Below are 20,173 nucleotides of genomic sequence, written 5' to 3' on the forward strand. Positions count from 1 at the left end.
AACTGTTTACATGTAATAGCAGAATAGAATATGCTTAAAAACTATCTAGAAAAGAGAGACACATTATTTTTAAGAGTCTAAAACCATCTTCCACGTGTTTTCCAATCACAAAAGATTAAAGATTAAAAGGTATTAAATAAACCAATAATAAGGCTTAAAGTATATAGGTTATATAATTATCCATTTAGAACATACACCTCAACTCTGACTTTTATGTGATGGAGATTAGTTGTATCTGTTGTAATCAATGAAAAAGTGTTTAATGCATGACAAAATAAGGCTGCAAATTCATCCAAACATTCTTGGAGGAGCTGGTTAAGAACATGCCAGATCAACTCAAATCAATTATGTATGTTGATGATATCAAAATTCGATTTCAAGTTGAAATACCGCACAAACAAATTGATAGAATTTGTATATAATATGTTCTATTAAAAATTTGAAAAAATATCATTTATATTAATGATTTGTTGGACAGTTTTTCAGTGGTTTAACATTGTTATAATGGCTCTTTAGAAATTTTCCTTCGCTTCATTGAAGTACAAAATTATAATGCCTTTTTCTCTGTTTCATCTACAAAATTCCAACCTTCTCTTACATTTAAAATTAAATCTACGAGAAAAGAATCTATGAAATTAATAAACTACAAAAGGTCATCTATAGACGAAATGTTTTTATTAAGGGAATATTGTATGTCATAAATTGTAAAAGACTTGACTTTTCCATGCATTGGGTCATTTACAGAACTATAACAAATACTTGACCCATTGGAAACATAATTGAAAAACATCGGAGGAGAAACAATTTTCACTCAAAATATAAGCATACGGGAAAGATTAGAAGTTGAGTGGCAGAGATATTGTTAGAGATACAGAGTTACATTAAAAGCAAATCACTATCACAATAGTTGCTGAGGATATTGACATATCGGTTGGCTTTTTTTTTTAACGTTTTGGGCTTGAGACGAGAGTCAGCAAGTTTGTTTCTGAAAATGCTTAATTTTGACCAAAAGAATCGTCTAATGAGCCTCGCTCATGAGCTGTTGACAGACGTCAATGATGATCCTGATTTGCTCCAAAGGGTCATAACTGGTGACGAATCATGATTATATGGTTATGAAATCGAAACCAGGCCCCAAAAGTCCCAATGGAATATCCCAATGGAGATAGCAAAAAAATCGCTTGAACATGTAAAATACTTACAACTAATATGCCATAGCACAAACAAACTAAACATAGGTTATAGCTAAAACAGTAATTAATTGTTCATGGCCAGTGAACTAACCTAAAAACATCAAAAAATCGAACATACCAACTGTAGCTTACCGCAAAATTTGAAAAGGTACCTTGCCTTTTGAACACACTTCGTATATTAAATTTACAGATCCATGATTTCAAAAAAAAAAAAATAATAATGTACTGTAAGAAGAAAGTTGAATTGGAATCAAGTTGTACATAGCTACAAAAATAAAGAAATGAAATAGTAATTTGTTAACAGTTTTGGAGAATAAAGCCCCTACTCTGATATCCAACTACAAAAACTCGATCCAGCATTCAAAAACATATTTATTACACCTCTACTCATCCCATCCTTCAAGTTGGAGTTCTCTTTTTTATATCTACCGACTCTAGTTTCATTGCAAACAGCAATAAAGGCATTGCAGGTATTTTACATATTATATTAATATACATAGGTAATATTTGCGAGTGTGGTCTCGTGGTAAGAGCGTACTTTTTAGCACTTGGACTGCTTATCGGTATGATGGTACATCTATCCATGGATTTAATAGAACTGTATGGAAGTGCACATTGAATAATAAATTAAACCGAGGTGGGTTGTCCTTAAAAAAGTAGTGACCTAAGAAATACAAATAGAAGATGAAGTGGCAACCTTGATTTTTTATTCTCGCTATCATTTCACACTGAGAATCCATTTTGTAAAATGTACTCGTACATGGATTTGTTAACAAAGACAAAAAAAAGGGGGGCGAGATTAGTAATAGAGTAGAGTAGAGATGGATCGGGCTACGAGGTGTCGGGTTTCGGGCCAGTCCGTGGACTTTAGGGTCAAAATATGAGAATCTCAGGAGCGTCTACAGGATTAAAATTTGGGGAGGGCTTGATTTTTGAATTTTTTTTGAAAAAATTCAAAAATACATTTACTAAATACTATTGCTGTATAGAAAATTCAAATTTTTGGGAAAAAAGTTTCAAAAATTAAATTTTTTGTAAAAAACTTCAAAAGACCAGAGTTTTTCACAATTTTTTTTTTTTTTTTTGTTTTGCTGCATAATTTCCCCGAATTTACGAAAAATAATTCTCTTAAAAAGCGCAAAACTTATTTTGTCTAAGGGGCTGCATCACTTCCTCCGTTCAAAAGGTCCTCATAAATTGAGGATACGATACATTAAATTGAAAATTCTAGCCATAGTGGGGTCATAGACTATGAGTGGTTCCGTGTTTTCTCAAAATCTGCCTGTCTTGCCAGCAGTCTGTACAATACATTAGACTGAAAACTCTAGTAAGCCCGATTACATGATGGTCTAACTTTGTATTTCTATTAACCTTGTGATATCTTCAGTTCTTTTGTATGTTCTTTCTTGGTATGTCTCTATAGTATGAACGTATTTCCCTTTTTTCTGTGATATCCCCTGGAGTATATGTTTCATTTCACTGTTTCAATTATCCCGGGAGCTCTAACTTACTCAAAAATTTCGATACAGATGAAAAGAGACGATGATGATAAGGGTTGACACATATTTTGATCTCTTGCCTTTTCCACAGAATTTCCTGAATTATCACCATTACATGAAAATTCTTGATAGTTTGTGTAGTCTAGGAGAGAATAAAAAAGTCCTATAGATACATTGTATTGTAATTTAAAAATGAAAATACCGTTTTACAGTTTTATTTCTGAATTTATGTTATCAATTATCATTTATATTTATAAGTGTAACATTTACAAATAATCAAAAATGTCATCGCAGCTTATTTTGCATAAGGTATCCAATCGAGGATGACGTCATTAATTGGTTGTAAAGTTTACATTAGAAATAAATGTCGGGGTAGAGGGTCTGGTCTTGGGCTGGGGTCTAGACCGAATCTACCACTAGAGTAGAGTGTGTGAGGTAAAATTGTGAACGAACCAATAGGGTAAACTTTTACAAGAAGAAAAGGAGTACAAATTGGAGGGTTTATGAGAGACTTCTTTATTGACATGACCGCCCATTGCTGCTCCACGGAGGCTTTGAGGTCATCTAATTTTGGGAGACGAGTAGCGCAGGCTCTCTTTTAGAGTACCCCTCAAATGGCATAGTCGAGAGAGGAACAGTGAAAGGAGGACAGAATGGGCAACTTTAAACCCATTGACCCAGTTGGCATTGGTAACTGTTGAAAGCAGTTACCGATGTCGTCGTACATAAAAGGGCTTCTCTAAATCCTTCTCATAATTCCTCACATTCCAATTACTATTTATTTTTCCAACATCACAAAAACTAGCACTCTAGTAATTCTTCGGATTTACACACCAAAGTCGTAAGCCTTATCAGTACGCAGGATTATATTTTATGGGAGGCCTTGCTTTTTTTAATTAAAAAAAAATCCAAAAATTTAAACTTTTATGGAAAATAATTTCAAAAATCCAAGCTATTCACATAAAATTAAATTTTTTCGAAAAATTTTTTAAAAGTAAAATTTTTTTAAAAAATTTCGAAGATTAAATATTAAAAAAAAATCCATATTATTCACAGAAAATTAATTTTTTGGAAATAAAAAATGGAAATATTAAATGTTTTGACATTTTTTTTCTAAAATTACAAATATTAAAGTTTTTCAAAAATCCACAACAATTTAAAAAAAAATTAAATTATGTTAAATTTTTTGCTCTGCTGCATAATTTGCCCGAATGACGAAAACATTTGAATAAAGAATAAAATTCCCTTAATTGGGGCGAGGTGGCTACAGCCCCTCCAGCCGACTCCCTTCTTATTAAACTGCGACTTCAGATTCAACTGTCTTGAAGAGAAAATATGTGGTATAACTTGAACTAGACCTCAATTATCTCTCAATATCTTACCTAGACTCGTCTACGGTTCTTACATAACCCATCTATGAAGAAGACAATTTTTGGCGTTGTTGTTTTATTGCCTTTGAGGGTCCATAAAGCTCTGGATATGGACTGATATACATTTATTGAGAACTCTTATTCTGTAAATTTGATGCAACGATTACGAAGGGAACTCAATAATTTAATGTAAATATGCATGGATTCATATTACTCATTCTAATATCGTCATTATGTACACATATCTAATTTAAAAGATAGAAATATTAGAGGTTCCATGTTTTATTTTTAAAAGAAATACAAACCCACGATACTTATAAGATTTGATTCAAGTTGTATCTTTTACATTAAAACAGATTCTTTTATGTTGCAACTAAAATTAAGCCTTTTTTGTCGTTCACAATTATTGATATTCCATTAAATGATTTATGGTTTTACACTTCAAAATTATTTTGCTCGTTAATAAAATGTGCCCCGTAAACACAAAAAGAAGATAAAATAATTTTTCAATTTTTATTTTTTTCTCAATTCTTCAATAAATTATTGTCAATTTCTATCAACAAATTGGTCATATTAACTCCATGGAGTTGCTAAAAATTGCACTTGAAAGGGAACTTGTGAGAGTGCAAATGGTCATAATGGAATTTCATTTATTTTTATGTTAAAGTCAAAAATGTCCAAACAAGTTGAATGTAATGAAATTAAATTCATACTTTAACATGTATTATAATAGGCTGGGGGAAAAAGTAATTTCGTATCTTTTAACTAAGAAGATCTTCTTCAATATTGGTCACAACGGATCATACGATAAGACCCTTCAAAAAGTTTTAGTGTATACTATAAACGCTTTTGGGACAGTATTACGCTTGTCCAGTTCAGTTGTCAATTATCGTGCCTCGAGTATTGAGGCCTCAAAGGAAGACATTCGCCATATTTTACATTTTTACCACCTGAAAGGGAAAAACGCGTACAATATGACCAAGAAAATTTGCGATGTATACGAGGCCAATACTCTTTCGGCTCGTGTTACACAACAGTGGTTCGAGCAATTTCGTTCTGTTGCAGTGGATGTGAATAATGCAACAATCTCTGGAAGGTCTGTCGTTGAAAATACCGATATAATCATGGACAATATCAAGATAGACCGTCATGTTAGCATCGCTCAGGAGCTAAACATCGATCATAAATCCGTTTTGAACTCTTTGCAGAAGGTTGGATACAAAAAGTAATTCGAATAAGAGATGAATTATGATTCATTAAGACAACACTAGGCTGCACACATATTTGGTAACGTATCAGAAGCATCGGGAGCTCAGATGGGAAGTTCTTATGCAATCTATCTGTCAGTCGTGACCTTGTACCCATTGGCTACCAACTGTTCCTATCTATGGCCAACGTACTCTATGATACAAATTTGACCTCAATAAAGGCCTGTGAGGATGGGCTGTCCATGTTTTTGCCAATAGGGAAAAGTGTTTCTCCGAGAAAGGCATTATTAAGCTGTATTCTCCCTTTAACAAGTTAAGAAACACTCGGGCATACTTGGCTTAAATCGAATGACACTTTACATAAAGCTTTGAAATGCAAAATAAATTGTTCCACACTCGAACATAATTTTAAGAATTGTGTGCCACAAAGAGATGACTTCATTTTTATATCTCAGTTTGTTCAAAAGTGATAAACGATTATGTGTTTTTGACCTTTTGTGTAACGTTGACCTTTAAACTTGCCCTTGTATTTATTGCTTTATGAAACATCTTTATTAATCCTACCTGGCCAACCGTTATTATTTACCCATTTTAAGACACAAAGTAATAAAGTCCATGACCGGATCCTGGGTGAATTAGGAAACAAGTTTATTAACTATTAATTATTAGTTGAAATACAAGGACTATGTTTTAGCAAATGTATCCGCCCTTAGAATTGATGGTGAGCTCCAGGCGGCGTTGGAAGCTGCCGAAGACAATCTTCATGTAATCAGCGTTCATGGAGGGCCAAACCTTGTTGATGGAGGTTTTCAGGGCGAGGGTGTTGTTGTGGCGTCTTCTGCAGGCCTTCGACTCCACTTATACATAGATGGAATAGCCTACGAGGTCTGGGTTCTGTGGTGGCTAAAAGTGCATGTTGTTCTGGAGCCAATCATGCATTTTCCTTGCTGTATGGCCAGTTGCTCTATCTTAGCGGAACACCCATTGAGAATTGCCGACGATGGATTTGGTGTCCAGAATTTTGATGCACTCATTAGCCTTCAGGCTAGGTTTCCCAAAGGGAACCACATGGCATTTATGGCGTTTCAGTTGGATTTAACTAGGCCTAACATCATCACTAAAGCAGGTGTTTGGTAATAAATACATATCGGTGCTCCTCTGCTACATACCCAAATGTCACTACTCGATTATTCTGGCTGTTGAAGGCAAGGTCAACAGCAAAGGTCTTATCACCAGGAAAGATCACAATGGGTTCACAGGTTCTGTTGAGTTAGTTCAGATTCTTTTTCCACACTCCACACGATCTTTTCTCTGTTTGTTCTGTCAACACAGCCCAAGGAAGATGCCGCAGAGACTTTCTTCTTCCCTTTCTTAGACCCCTTTATACTGTTGCTGGCGATCCGTTCATCTTCCTGGCATTGGAAGCAATGAAAGAATTCTATTTTTTCTTGAAGTCCGACTTCAGCCGATTGATGGACGCTGAGGGTTTCCTGCCTGCGCCTGGAGAGTACCTGAGGTCCTCCCCAATATTCAACTGCATGAAGACATTGTAATTCGTCTTCTTCGAGGCCCCACTCTGCTCCCAGAGGGCCTTTGGGGACAATCCCACGCGGATTATTGCTACGATGTCAATCCTTATCTCGTCCTGTGCGCTCATGGTGGACACTAGGACAATGTTTTTCTTAGCAATCGATAGCTTATTATGTGTTCCATAACATTGTTCATCAGGCCATTATAAAAAAACGACTCTTAACCTCTCCAAATTTTCATAATAGATATGAGTAAATAATAACGGTTACCCAGTACATAAAGACATGAATTTGAGCTCTGTATCTCAAAATGTTTCAAAGTTATCCTCTATTAACCTCTTACATTGAAAATGTACAATCTTGGGACCAAGTTAGATCAAAATCAAAAACTTCTCCCGTCGTCCCGATGTCCAACAGACAGAAAACAAACAGAGTCAAAAATATAACCTCCTTTGAACTTTGTTGGGGGATTTAATGATACACTGATATGTTTGAAAGACCATATCGGGGCCCATATTAGTCTCTTAAATCAAATGAAGGTTTTAAAGAAGAGGTAAACATCTGGGGTATTCCAACTCATTCCAGAAATTTGAATACAAAAGCCTATAGTTTACTCAAATAGGTCTATGAAATATTGGACAATATGTATACGAAGTGAAAAAATAAACTAGGATTTATTCTTTCAATTATTTGTTTATGACAGTTTTTATGCGGACGGACCACATATATAATAAATAAGTATTTAGTTAGTAATACGACTAATATATATATTTAATTGTCTCATAAATATTTTATATAAGACATTATGAGATGTAATTTCCCAACTTGTACAAGTTACAAAAATCTTTACAAGAATCCCAACTTCTGCGCAACATATGTATATATAAGCTAAGTACACATATTATCTCTCTTTAAAAACAATAGATAGTGATAAAAATAAAGCTTAAAAAAACCCCTGAGTCAGAGGTCAAAACAAATCAGACAACGGATTATCAAATCTTTTTTTATTTTTTATCTTTTTTTTTAATAAGTAGTTAAATAAAAAATCATTGAGAGATAATAATTAATTACTGGAAATTTTATGGAAGGGCTTTATTGTAGGAATTGGTCTATTTTTGTTCACGTACTCAGACTTTTTACAAGACGAGGTAGTAGAGTTGAGTTGCTAAGTATACTTCATTTGGAGTCAAAAATAAAGTTTAATTAGACTTAGTTGCGACTCAAGTCGGATTCGTGATTATGGGAACAGGATATCTGTCCCCTGTCCTTTGACCTCTAGTATTTTACTCCTCGAGCAATCTACTTCCAATCCATATCCTTTTTTAACATTATTATTAGTAATGTACTTCAAGCGGAATTTTGCTTCTCGAGTATTTTTTAGTTTATGAGAAAAACCAATAGAGGAATTACGAGCTATACTCGTTACTCGTTTGGTAATACTCATTACTCTCAGGGGTATGAAACTTACAATTTTTGCCTAACTAATAATTTTTGGATGAGGGAAATCTACATCTCCTCCAGGCCATCCCCTTTGGACGCTCCTGACACTATCTGACACTTTTTGACCGACAACAAATTCGTCAGTCAGAATATTCTATTTTATATAGGATTATTGAAAATTTGTCAATAATTTTTTTCCCGCCTTCTCTAATTAGTGATAATACTATTCACATTCTTAACCGGTTCGGATGAAGCACCTTTCTTTCTTTCTCTTGTGAACTAGTGTTCTTAGGACCAGTCCTATTCATCCTTAGTACTATCGATCATTGGGACCGGTCCTTAAGACTGTCTGTCCATGGAACGGGCCTCAAGTCTCAGTCCTTAGAATTTCTCATACAAATATCCATGGTTAATTAAGGCAAATAAGATACATGAAATATGTATTAAGATTATTGCACATATCTTGCAACCAATATTTTTTTTTCCATTTAAATACAATATAATACGAACATATTATATTGTAAATTAGTTATATAATTTATCCTATTATATAACCGAATAATTAAACGCAGAAAAAACACCCCTATTGCTCTTACGAGGGATGGGTTTTACGATCTTTAAGGACCGACAAGTGGGATTACACTGGACTGGATGGGACCGGCCTGGACCTTGCTCCTAAACAAGAACCGACACAACCTCAGTTATAATTGTAAGCCCTTGTTGGACTCAAAGTCGAATTGAGGATATACTTGTTTGTGGCATTCTCACCTTCACAATAACTGCTTGTAACTGATCTAATGTTACCTTGTTGATTTTCGGTCTACTTTTTTAAATATACTCAATATGTTACTGATCACAATCACAGGATATAATAACTTGTACAAGATGGTTAGTCAATTGTCTCAAAATACGCTTAAAAGTGCACACATTTTTACATCTTTAAACATGACAGATAAATAATACAGGATCCATATTTTTAAAGCTTTTCTTGAGTTGACTGTAGGAACTGTTGGATATAATAAAACAAGAGCGTCTGCCAAGGTTGGTTGAAGGGCCTGTAACCCTCCCTAAATTAAGAAATTTTTGCTTGTAACTGGAAATATTATACTTGAAATTTTTCTTCAAAAACAAATTTGAAATTTAATTTTTAAAGTTTTTTCCATTAATTTTTACCTTATTTGTGAATCACAATGAGTTTTTGAATTATTTTTTTCCCAAAAATTTAATATTTGGATTTTTTTTCAAAATTTTTAACTTTTTCTGAATAACTGGGAATTTTTGAAATTTTTTTCCCCGAAAATTTAATTTCTAAAATCTCATTTTTCAATTTTTTTTTTGAAAAATTTAATTTTTAGCATGAATAGCTTTGGATTTTTGAATCTTTTTTTCCAAAAATTTGTATATGAAATTTAATTTTTGAAATTTTTTTCCAAAACCCCCCCAAAAAAAAAGTATATATTTATATAATCTTGCGGATGCCCCTGCAGAATAGCCACTAGGGCTCCCTCTATCCAGTCAAAACCTGAAAATCACTAAATTCAAGAAAAAGTCGAATTTTTATCGAAAAATTCAAATTACAGGGCGGTATCATTTTCTTAGTGACAAATAATTTCCTGTATGCTTGGATTTTTCAAATATTATAATATTTTCTGTCATTGATAATTATTGTTTAAAACCCTATTGAGTTTTGCCACGATACTAGTGCCGTGCATCTGCAGACATGTCGTGCCGGATGTTAAATAGTCCCTATAATCTTGCTTTTGAGTTCAATTCGAAAGTTTTAGACTGTGAGATCAAGTCGAGAGTCTTATATTAGTACTAGAACTAATTCAGGAGGGAAAAAAAAATTGAATGACATCATCAAGGAACGAACCAGTTTTATACTACCTAATATTTAGGAAGGTATGCCACAATTTTTGAGTAAATGTATTGACTATGTGATTTGTGTTATTATAATTTTAATTTACTATTTTTTAGTAGGAAAGTTTAAAATAATTAAATAAACTTTCAACAAGAATAATCTCCCTTTTTAACATTTGTGGCTGAGTATAATATTAATACAGGTGTCCGGTAAAATAATTGTGGTAAAAAGGTTGAAGACAAAATCATTATCATTGTAGGCAATATTATTGTGTACAATTTTTTACAATTTATATTATATTCGGACGATAAAACTATTGAATGATGAATAAATATGGCTGGATAGAACCTTTCCAATATACTATAATACTCCCTGGCCCACAGGTTGTGTAAGTGAACAGCTGGACCCTAAGACAAGTTAAATTTATCGACTGCTGCTTCTCTGAGCATCAAGGAACCCTTTTAATACCCCAAATACACTTATTTCCTAGATATAAAAAACGTTAAGTTTATATTACTAAATATTATTATTAAAAAAAATAATCATAAAAAGTTCTGACTCTATTCAAAGGAGATTTGGATCACCATTTTACTAGCCAATTGTTTTTCATTTCTATCCGAATGAAATTAGATATTGTCTGTGTTTGAAAAAATTGGGGGTTCACTTGATGGGATAATTAAGAAAAAAATGAAATTTTGTAGATACTGTGTCTAATAATTTAAATCCTCTATTGTGTTCTTTGATCGTTAAAAATTGGGTTTTCACTGCCATATTTCTTTTGACTGCTAAGGCATCATAAATTATCATATAATTTTTTGGTTCAAGAATATTTTCAGTTTAAAATGTAAGGTGCCGTTTTGAAATACAATTATATGAATATATATACAAGGTTTTACCCTTATGGCTAGCAGTCCCGGAACCGACGAAGTCGAACCGAGACTGCAATATATTGCTAATCGGTCTCGGTTCTTTTCGTTTTCTTATGTAATATATAAAGAAAATACTAAATATATTATAAAAAATAAATTTTCTTTACTCAATAAGTCATTTTTCTGTGTGTTTTTTTTTTCTTTTTTTTTTGTGTGCAAATCCAGCGTTTTCCAATGATTTTTTTATCGCGAGGGTGATACAGATGTACCGGAGTTCCAAATAGGTAAGAAATTCTTATGGATATAGAAAAGGGGTTTTAGGCACCAGCCAGTGTAAATACAAGAGGGAAGGGGGGCTAGATTATGGATCCAGGTCTGCTACTAAGACTGTCGGAGCCTTAAGGGGTTCCCAAACTTTACTATGACAAGGTCCCCTTACACTAATACATTTTTAGCTAAGATTCCCCTTCATACGAAACATATGGACTATGTATGTGTAGAATGAGAGCAATCCCCCATTCTCCATCTTCGTACACACACCCTCCAGCCTCCCTCACGCTCCCCACTTTAAAAACCATTGTCTAAAACAACTATAGTTTTTGGGAGCCCCTGCTAGGACTTTTGGCATTACATACTCTGCGTATAAGGTAGCTGCAGCCGTGTTTCATTTCCTGGCGCCTGTTCTAGCGATGCCACTTGATTTAAGTTCCTGTTATCAAACTGAGCCTGTATAAAAAGAATCGATACCAAAGACTGGAGCTGAGACTGGTAAAGCTGAACCGCGAATGTTTTGTATGACAACTTGCAAAATATCAAAAGGAGTACAGTCTCCTTATCTGGAGTGCTTCCTCACCGAACTAAATAAGTTTTAGGCCTGATATACAGGACTAAATTTGTCCGGACTGAGACTCTGAAGTCCCGATCTTTGCTACGTAACAGTTGTTTTTGAGCGCCTTTTCTCTCTACTTTAAGAGAAGAGGTTGATTGCGAGCTACAAAAAGATCGTAGCGTGAGAGAGCTCCTGTAATTCAACTCTCCTTATTCTAATAAATAAATGTATACATTCGACATCAGAGATCTATTAACAAAATGATTCATAATATTATGTGTTTGCTGCTCTCAACAGTCTACAAAAAAACTGAGTGAGTATCTTTTTATTATTTTTTTTAATAATTCTATTTCATGTTAGATGTTCATTCGTCTTTTTATTTGCAGTAATTATCTAGGGGTATAATTAGGTATTAATAGGCAAGTAAATTGTTTTGTATTTTTTCTGAGTGGATCCTCCATATAATATATTATGTGTACTATGGTATGAACCCCTGTGGCCGACTTCTTCATTAACATCGTAATTTGTCGTCAAATGATATTTGTTTATGATAAAATACGCACTTTGTTTAAGATAGTCAAATAGAATCCGTGGCCAAGAAGTGTTTTTCTACGTGTATGCAAGGTAAGAGCAATATTTGAAACGCTTACTTGTAAAAAAAACAAAAATCCTGTAATTTGATTTCTCTAATAAATGTTTGACGAGTGATTCAATATTTGTTTATTCAATGAGGCATTTTTTCCAGACAAATATAACTATATATTGATTGTGTTTGATAGGACACATACATCATAATCCCCTGGCGCCATTTGGTTTCATATCATATAAATATTTGAATAATACAGGTGCGTTGTTAACTCTATTGAAGCTAGAAGTAGAAGTGTTAATAAATATGATCTACCAGTGTGCAAAAAACAATAGTATTGTCTGATGAGAAAAATATACTATGTTATGTATTAATAGAATTTCTTTTATCGAATTTTATCCTAAATCGGATCCTCTATGACGTCATGAAAATAGCCAGTAAATAAAAGAATAGCCATTTATTAACGACACACCTTATATATAGTCACCTTGGGCTGAAGTTGCATCATAATTCATAACCTCTTTATAAGAGACAAGATACTTGTAGGGGATGTTTGACTAGAACGTATTATTACGTACATTCTAGCCATCATTCATCATTTTCTCTAAGTTCTTATGTTCTTCAATCCTAGTAAGTCGTCCTTAGTCCCGTTGAAGGATAAAAAAGATTGGACTGATAAAAAATAAAAAAAAGACTGATAAGGGCAAAGAAAAATACTGCTAAGGCGGTCAGGAGGTGCAGGAAGATGGATAAGGGAGGGTTGCTTTCAGCCAAACATGCTTATTAAAGGGCCTGGATCCATAATTTTGCCAATCTCTTCCCTCTTTTAATTACACCGTTTGGTGCCTAAAAACCCTTTTCCAGATCCATAAGATGCCCTTAGCTATTTGAAACTCAAATACAATTGTATGACACTGCCACCTAAAAAAATGATTGGAAAACGCTGCAATTGTAGAAAAAAAAACCCTCAGAAAATTGACTTTTTGATTAAGGCAAATTTATTTTTAATGATATATATGATATTTTCATTATATATTCTATATAGGAACATAAGAACTATAACTGAGACCGATAAGCAATATATTGCAGTCTCGGTTCAACTTTGTTGGCTCTGGTTCTAGCATTCAAGAACCGGAATTGATTGAACCTATAGACCGATAAAGGCACAACAACTTTAGATGTTATGACTATGGATTTAAACCGTGTGTACTTTTTAGCTTGCCCGTTTGATGGAATTGGTATTCTTAAGAATGAATTATCTTTCCCTCATCTGTTGTCCTACTTATTTAAATCTTGAGTAGTGAACTTCTTTTCCTACTACATTTAATTATATTCAAAATCGGATTGAACATTCGTGTTTGCTCATAAAAGACGGAGAATAATATTGATTATTTGTTGTTGGAGTCAGAGTAGAATGGAGGATCGACATCGGAGTTATTTTTACCAATGGCTTTGTTTATTTTCTTCTACTCCTCCTCTCTCGTGACAGCTAGTTATAGCTTATCTAATGTGACGTTATGACAGCTAAGCTGCTCTTCTCCAAAACATTCATTACATGATCAAGGTTTCCATGTTGATTTTACGTTTCTTTTTACTGCCCAAAATACATCAATAGTTTGGAAGGAGAGTAGCTTTGGATTATATTGGATTATCTTACAGCAGCTATGGTCCATTTGTGGGTCCTAACAGAAGGTAATATCAATCTCTCGTGACGTCATTGAGGGTGTTTCTCCTTTTTTAATTATTGTGTTATCATTTACAAATAAATACTGTCAAAATAAGTTATGATGCTTCTTCGCCAATCCATGAGTATTTTCCAATATCAATCATGTCATCATGTCGAATGATAATTAATTGATAACGAAGAAGTGATTATCACTTATTCCATTGGAGCTACTGTCGCGTTTGCTAATTATTTAATTACTTAAAGTACTCCAATAGTAAAGATTCGAACCATAAAATTTTTCTGCAAAATAACACAAAATAATTTACATGTATGACATATAGAGCGTATGAACAATACAGATTTATCTTGGAATAATTTTATATCACATATTATATCAATATTATTTATGGTTCAAATGGTACTCTTGCGAAATTTCATGCGGCAAAATGTCCATTCGGCAAATTTTTCTTTGACAAAAATGTTTTCGGCCAATGGTTTGAAAACCTTTTTATGGATAGGGTTGATGTGTTTGTAATGAAAATAAGTGCTCGAGGAGAAGGCGGGAGTCAGACATATGGTACACCTGAATTAAGACCCTTGTTTATATCAGCTGTCTTCTGTATGATTTTTTTTTTTTTTTTTGGGGGAAATGAATTACTACTATAAAGAGGAGAGTCTCCTACCTTTGTTAGACTACGAGTAGCTTTGAAGATCAACATCGGAGTAATTCCAGCACATATGTCCTTGTTACATACGGAGTGGAATTTGTATTTAATTCCTTCCTCTCTCGGTAGCTTGTAGCTGATCTAATACAAGGTGACGGCCGCAAAACTACTCTCCTCTCAAACAACCTTCAAATTATCAAGGATTCCCGCGTTCACATTCTTTTATTTTTATATACAACATGGCATACCTCGCTAACACAAAAATATCCTATCTATTTTGTTGTCATCTGTCGATTCACTCATCTTACTTGATACGTCAGTCCTATTTCATAATTTATTCTATTTGAGAAATAAACGAAGTCATGAGCTGTTTAATAGTATTGCTCCGTTTCCAAAAGGACAGGAATATAATTTCCTGTTGATCCCTCGTCGTTTATATAAGTAATATATTGGCCATCTTATTATTTATATTCAATATAATATTAACATAACTATTTAGGATTTTAATTTTATGACATATACAAATATGTAATTGATTTTAAAAATTGTGGATAAGTAATATAAGAATGATAGTGAGGGAGGACCTAAAAGATAAATACCAGTTGGTTTGATTGACTTATTTGGCTAACTACCAAATGATTTCGGGCCTTTTTTCTTATTCTTTTTGTGTGAAAGGTTGCGTGATACAATAAAGATAACGACGTGACAAGCAGGAAATTTTATTATGCATCATTGCCAATACCTACAACGAATGATCGATGCCCAAATTTTCGTAACTTTTTCAATTCTATCTCACAACCTCTTGATAAAATTTACGTGAATACATAATGAACATTAATCAACGATCTTTAATCCTTGCTTATTTCGTTTAAAATGGAAATAATCTCAATTTATGATATTCTTAGATTTCATCAATTGTTACTTTAAAGTTTGAACAATACAGTGATATTGTTCCATTAAAGTGTCAAGAGCATCCATCACTTTAATGAAGCGCTCCATATTATTGTCCAAATGATGATCATTTTTTTTCATATCTTAGAAAGGATCAAAATTATTATTGAGTCTTATTAAGGAGATACTTTCATTTCATGGGACATACTCACCCGCAGAATAATTAGTGATAACTGTTTCGATATCCTTCCATGAATCAATATTAGCTAAAATATCCCAGGTTATTCGTCATAATCTATGAGATTGTTGAGATCATCTTCTAAACAATCTTCAAAGCCTTCTTCTCCAAGCTTCTTTACTAGGATAACACTATTTGATGTAACCTTGTGTTGAACATGCAGAGGAGCCAAGCCTTCATGATTTCTTACGCGCTCATGGCAAATGTTTTTTCCAAGCTGTATTGAAGGTTTGAGTTTAATCTCTTTGACAAATTTGTTCATAATATTTAAGCAAGTAAAAATAGTAAATTTCCTTCAATAAGCTGTTAAATAAATATTTTGCTTCGTATCTAATTTGTTCCCTGGATATTGGAGTGATTTTTTATTAAATGCTCTTAAATGAACGTTTAACAACTTCGTCTATAGGTTTAATAAATTAGGTAGTGTGTGGAGGTAAGAAGTCAAGGCGAACTCCATTACATTCTAAAAGAGAAGACTGACTACCAGCATTATCCAGAAGAAGGAAAACTTTAACATCTAAACCTAAATCACATAAATATCGTCGAAGGACAAAGCTTTATTGGAACCAGTATATGTTTAAATCCTTGGTTATTCAAGCTTTATTATTATGCATCTAGAATACACTTAGGGAATTTTTATTAATATTTTTAAGAGCCTGAGGATTGCCTAACTTGTTAATGAGACCTGGCCTAATTAAGAAACCAGGAACATTTCCACATCATTTTTAGTTACATAGCTCCTATATGGTAACTCTTTCAAAACAGACCGGTTTTATCATCATTAAAAAAAATTCGGGAATTTATTGACCCTCTTGAATGATATTTTTTAATGTAGCAGGATATTATTTAGCCTTTTTAACGTCTGCCTTTGCTCTCCCCAAATATTGACATTTTTCAAAATAATGATACGACTTTGAATAGATAAAACCATCTTTTGTTTTTGTAAAGTATGAAAAGCCATTACTGTGTTAAATAAAATAGTTAACTATTGGATGTCGAAATGAGACCAACCAATGAAAATACTTAAATCCTACTATTCATTAAAATTTTATACTTCTCAGAAATGACTTCCCACTCACTAACTTTTATAATATGTTAAACGAAATTCATATACTAAACTTATATGATCATCGATAATTTATTAATATATTTTTCACGTAAAAGTTCCTACAAAGCCTGCTTTTATTAAATATCGGACTCGAACATTTATTAAAAGTACACAGTTGCACAATCTTATTTTCACATTGTGGATACCAATTTATAGGTATCAGTGTTTATCAAATACAACATGTTTTCAAGCAGTATAAATTGGAGATATTAGATTTTTATTTATTCTTAATATAATTTGAAAGAGTTTTTTTAAAGATTTAAAGTAAATATGTACATTTGTGTAGTTAGGATATCAACTTAGCTCTCCATTCCCTAGATGGCGTCTCCTTCAATTATGATGCAATTTATGACGGCAATGAAAATGCATTATTGACCAATTGGTTATAAACTTAAATCAAACTTCCAATATTGAGCTCTTTTATAGCTAATAAAACTGCGATTGATTGAACTAGGGAATGCGGAATGAGTGAGGGGTCATTGGAATTCATTACGATTATACTGAAAAAACAAGAACACACAATGATAGATAACAGAAAAAAGGGATGGGTAAACTCTTAGAGAGATTCACTTTTATTTTTCCTTGAACAGTGCCATCTGTAAATAAATAAATAGAGAAAAAGGAAGACACTTCATGACGTAAAAGAGCCCCGCCATCTCCTGTCAAGACGTTCCGTTTGGAGAATTGACAAAAAATATAGGAAAAAATGAAAGCTATTGTCTGCTTACCATAATAAAAAAATAATAATATATTTCTACTGAATGATATTTAATCTTCTTGTACAATGTGGAGGATATCGGAGTATATAAATCGCAATACAATATTGGAAGTTGGGATTTTTGGATTGATTACGACTGGGATTGGAATGTTCTTTTATCGGAGGTTGTAAAGTACTTTGATTTTTAAGTACTTTGAATTTGTAAAAATAGACACATAAGTTTTTCTATCGTTTTTTAATGAATTTAATTGTGTTATTTTTTGATGTCATATAATTATTAACCTTTGATCCATCACTTTGTGTGGTTAAAGTATCAACTATCATCAAAGGAGATAAAAAAATATTTTATATTTCTTTTTTTTTTAACTCTAATTCATGTGCATTAATTTATTCATTTCAGATACATAAGTTCCAAAGACGAAATTAAGGAGAAGGAAATTTGTTATAGTTTTGAACAGTTCAAAAAGGAATTTAGCAATAATATGGATCAGTTATGGGTAGCCATGAAGAATGCTGTTCTGAGCCCAAATGTTCAAGAGGCTCTCAACACAATTGATGAAATTATTGAAAATGTTAAAGAGGTGGATAAAATAGATTTTAAAACACCTCTGTTCCTTCTTGTGGCCCTCTTCTACAAAGTTGCGGATTTCAAAGAGGAGTTTCTCAATGATATTTCGGATCTTAAATCGAATGAGTTCTTCGAGGCAAAGAAAATCGGACGCTATGCGGTTAGAATATACTCTGCCTCTCTCCTGGTGTCAAAGGCTGTCATTGCGAAAATTATGGATATAGAAAGTAATTTCCCATTAAAACGTTCCACTTATTTATCATAAATTTACTTTGAGTAGGGTCTAGTTTGATCTATGTATCCTGGATGGACTCGGCTGAAGACACTCATCACCCCAAGTTCCTTATTTTCGAAACAGATGACACAGTATTCCTAGTTATTCGTGGCACATTTTCCGTCACGGATGTTTTCCTCGACCTCGTTTGCTCTGATCGGAAAGTGGATAAGTTTGAAGGGTATGCTCATTTGGGTATTTACGAAGGGGCTCAAAAAGTCATGGAAAAAAGTATGCCAATCATTAGTAAATCCCTTGAATCTGGGAATCGTAAAAAGTTGGTACTAACCGGCCACTCCCTGGGAGGTGGAGCATCTGAATTAATAACTATGGAGCTGATTCAACAATTTGAGAAGGAAGGGAAGGATGACATCGATATTAAGTGTATTGCCCTTGCTCCACCTCCTGTTTTTCGATCCGATGCAGACATTCCCCATAAGATAAAAAATGCCATTAAGATATTTATAAATACTAGTGATATTGTTCCAAGCCTAAGCCTAGCCACCGTTGCCTTGTTTATATCAATCCTACGACAGCTAGATAACTTGAATCTAACGATGGAAAATATATTTTATATTCTAATGGGTAGTAAAAATGAAGTAACTGAGAAAAATGTTCAGAATATCAAAGAAGTCATTCAGTCAGCAAATCAAGATTCCTTTCCTTATTTGGAGCATCCCGGAAATATTTACTATTTCTCCAAAACAAAAGATGGAACAAATCGAACATTTATCAAAAATCAAGTCTCTGAGTATTTTTCTAGAAAGATTCGACTTTTTGATGGAATGATTGTTAATCATTTACATGGAAATTATGAAGTTGCGTTTGATAATGTTATCCATATCGAAGCCTAAATCAAAAATGATAATGAATCCATCATCAGCTTCCATTAGCATTACCTCTCATATTCATTAAAGAGATTACCATTGAATTTATATTTCACTAGTCAACTATAATATTTTAGTTATTTCTATCTATTTTTTCTAAATACCTTCACTACTTCATAAAAGCTAATCGTTTTTGTTCAACTATTTCTTAACTTTAACAAAATTCGCAAAAGTATTACCATTACATTATAGTATTCATTATTGTTTAGAGCTCTGTTTACTAATTTCTCCAATTTTTGCTTATTTTTTTATTCAGTCAATACTTTAGAATTTCTTATATCTATCTATATTAATAAAGCATAAGCCAAGGAACATTATATCTTTAGTAGAACTATAAATATGGGATCAAGCCCCTTCTATAATCCATGTATTTATATGTTCTAATGATAATTTTAAAAACGTTGCAATAAAGATTTATAAGAATTACTTGTTTCAAAATAAAATACGAGGTTGTGTGAAATTATAAATTAAATTGTATAGAAACTAACTATTATTTCTTGTCATACTGTGTGTCATCCAGCGAACTATATAATAAGTGGATGCACAAAAAATTAGTTCATTGGCACAACCTATTGAATAAAAAGGACGACTCGTCTTTCAGCTGTTGACAAGAACATAAATATTACTATTCGTGGTTTTTTTATTTGATACATATAACATAAAATATCAGCTGACAGTTGACTCTCCTTTTCTTTGCCTATTGAGTCTCGAGTTATTACATAGGTCGGTGATGTAATCGGAGACCTTATAAACAACTTCTTTTTGATTCACAAA

The 20,173-nt window shown here is 32.9% G+C and overlaps 1 protein-coding gene across 4 annotated transcripts; it reads left to right on the forward strand.

Moving 5' to 3' along the window:
• The first annotated feature begins 12,041 nt into the window (after positions 1 to 12,041).
• On the forward strand, positions 12,042 to 19,871 carry LOC121130167 (uncharacterized). Of its 4 annotated transcripts, XM_071893675.1 has the most exons (4): positions 12,042 to 12,111; positions 12,185 to 12,422; positions 18,071 to 18,465; positions 18,519 to 19,871. In XM_071893675.1, exons 3-4 carry the CDS (start codon positions 18,153 to 18,155, stop codon positions 19,364 to 19,366), a joined length of 1,161 nt encoding a protein of 386 aa, XP_071749776.1. In that variant the 5' UTR covers positions 12,042 to 12,111; positions 12,185 to 12,422; positions 18,071 to 18,152; the 3' UTR covers positions 19,367 to 19,871. The 4 variants fall into 4 exon arrangements, with proteins under 4 accessions (XP_071749776.1, XP_040581856.1, XP_040581853.1 ...); XM_040725922.2 differs by lacking the exon at positions 12,042 to 12,111 and having other exon boundaries at positions 12,165 to 12,422; XM_040725919.2 differs by lacking the exons at positions 12,042 to 12,111; positions 12,185 to 12,422 and adding an exon at positions 17,289 to 17,834.
• The last annotated feature ends 302 nt before the right edge of the window (positions 19,872 to 20,173 follow it).

This window comes from Lepeophtheirus salmonis, chromosome Z (assembly GCF_016086655.4).
Source record: "Lepeophtheirus salmonis chromosome Z, UVic_Lsal_1.4, whole genome shotgun sequence".
In the NCBI taxonomy this organism is placed as follows: Eukaryota; Metazoa; Arthropoda; class Copepoda; order Siphonostomatoida; family Caligidae; genus Lepeophtheirus; species Lepeophtheirus salmonis.

Coding starts and splice junctions, on each gene's coding strand:
- LOC121130167 (XM_040725919.2), top strand. CDS start 17,737: ATGTGGAGGATATCGGAGTATATAAATCGCAATACAATATTGGAAGTT. Junction 17,835..18,070: donor GGAATGTTCTTTTATCGGAG/GTTGTAAAGTAC, acceptor TATTCATTTCAG/ATACATAAGTTCCAAAGACG. Junction 18,466..18,518: donor GAAAATTATGGATATAGAAA/GTAATTTCCCAT, acceptor TACTTTGAGTAG/GGTCTAGTTTGATCTATGTA.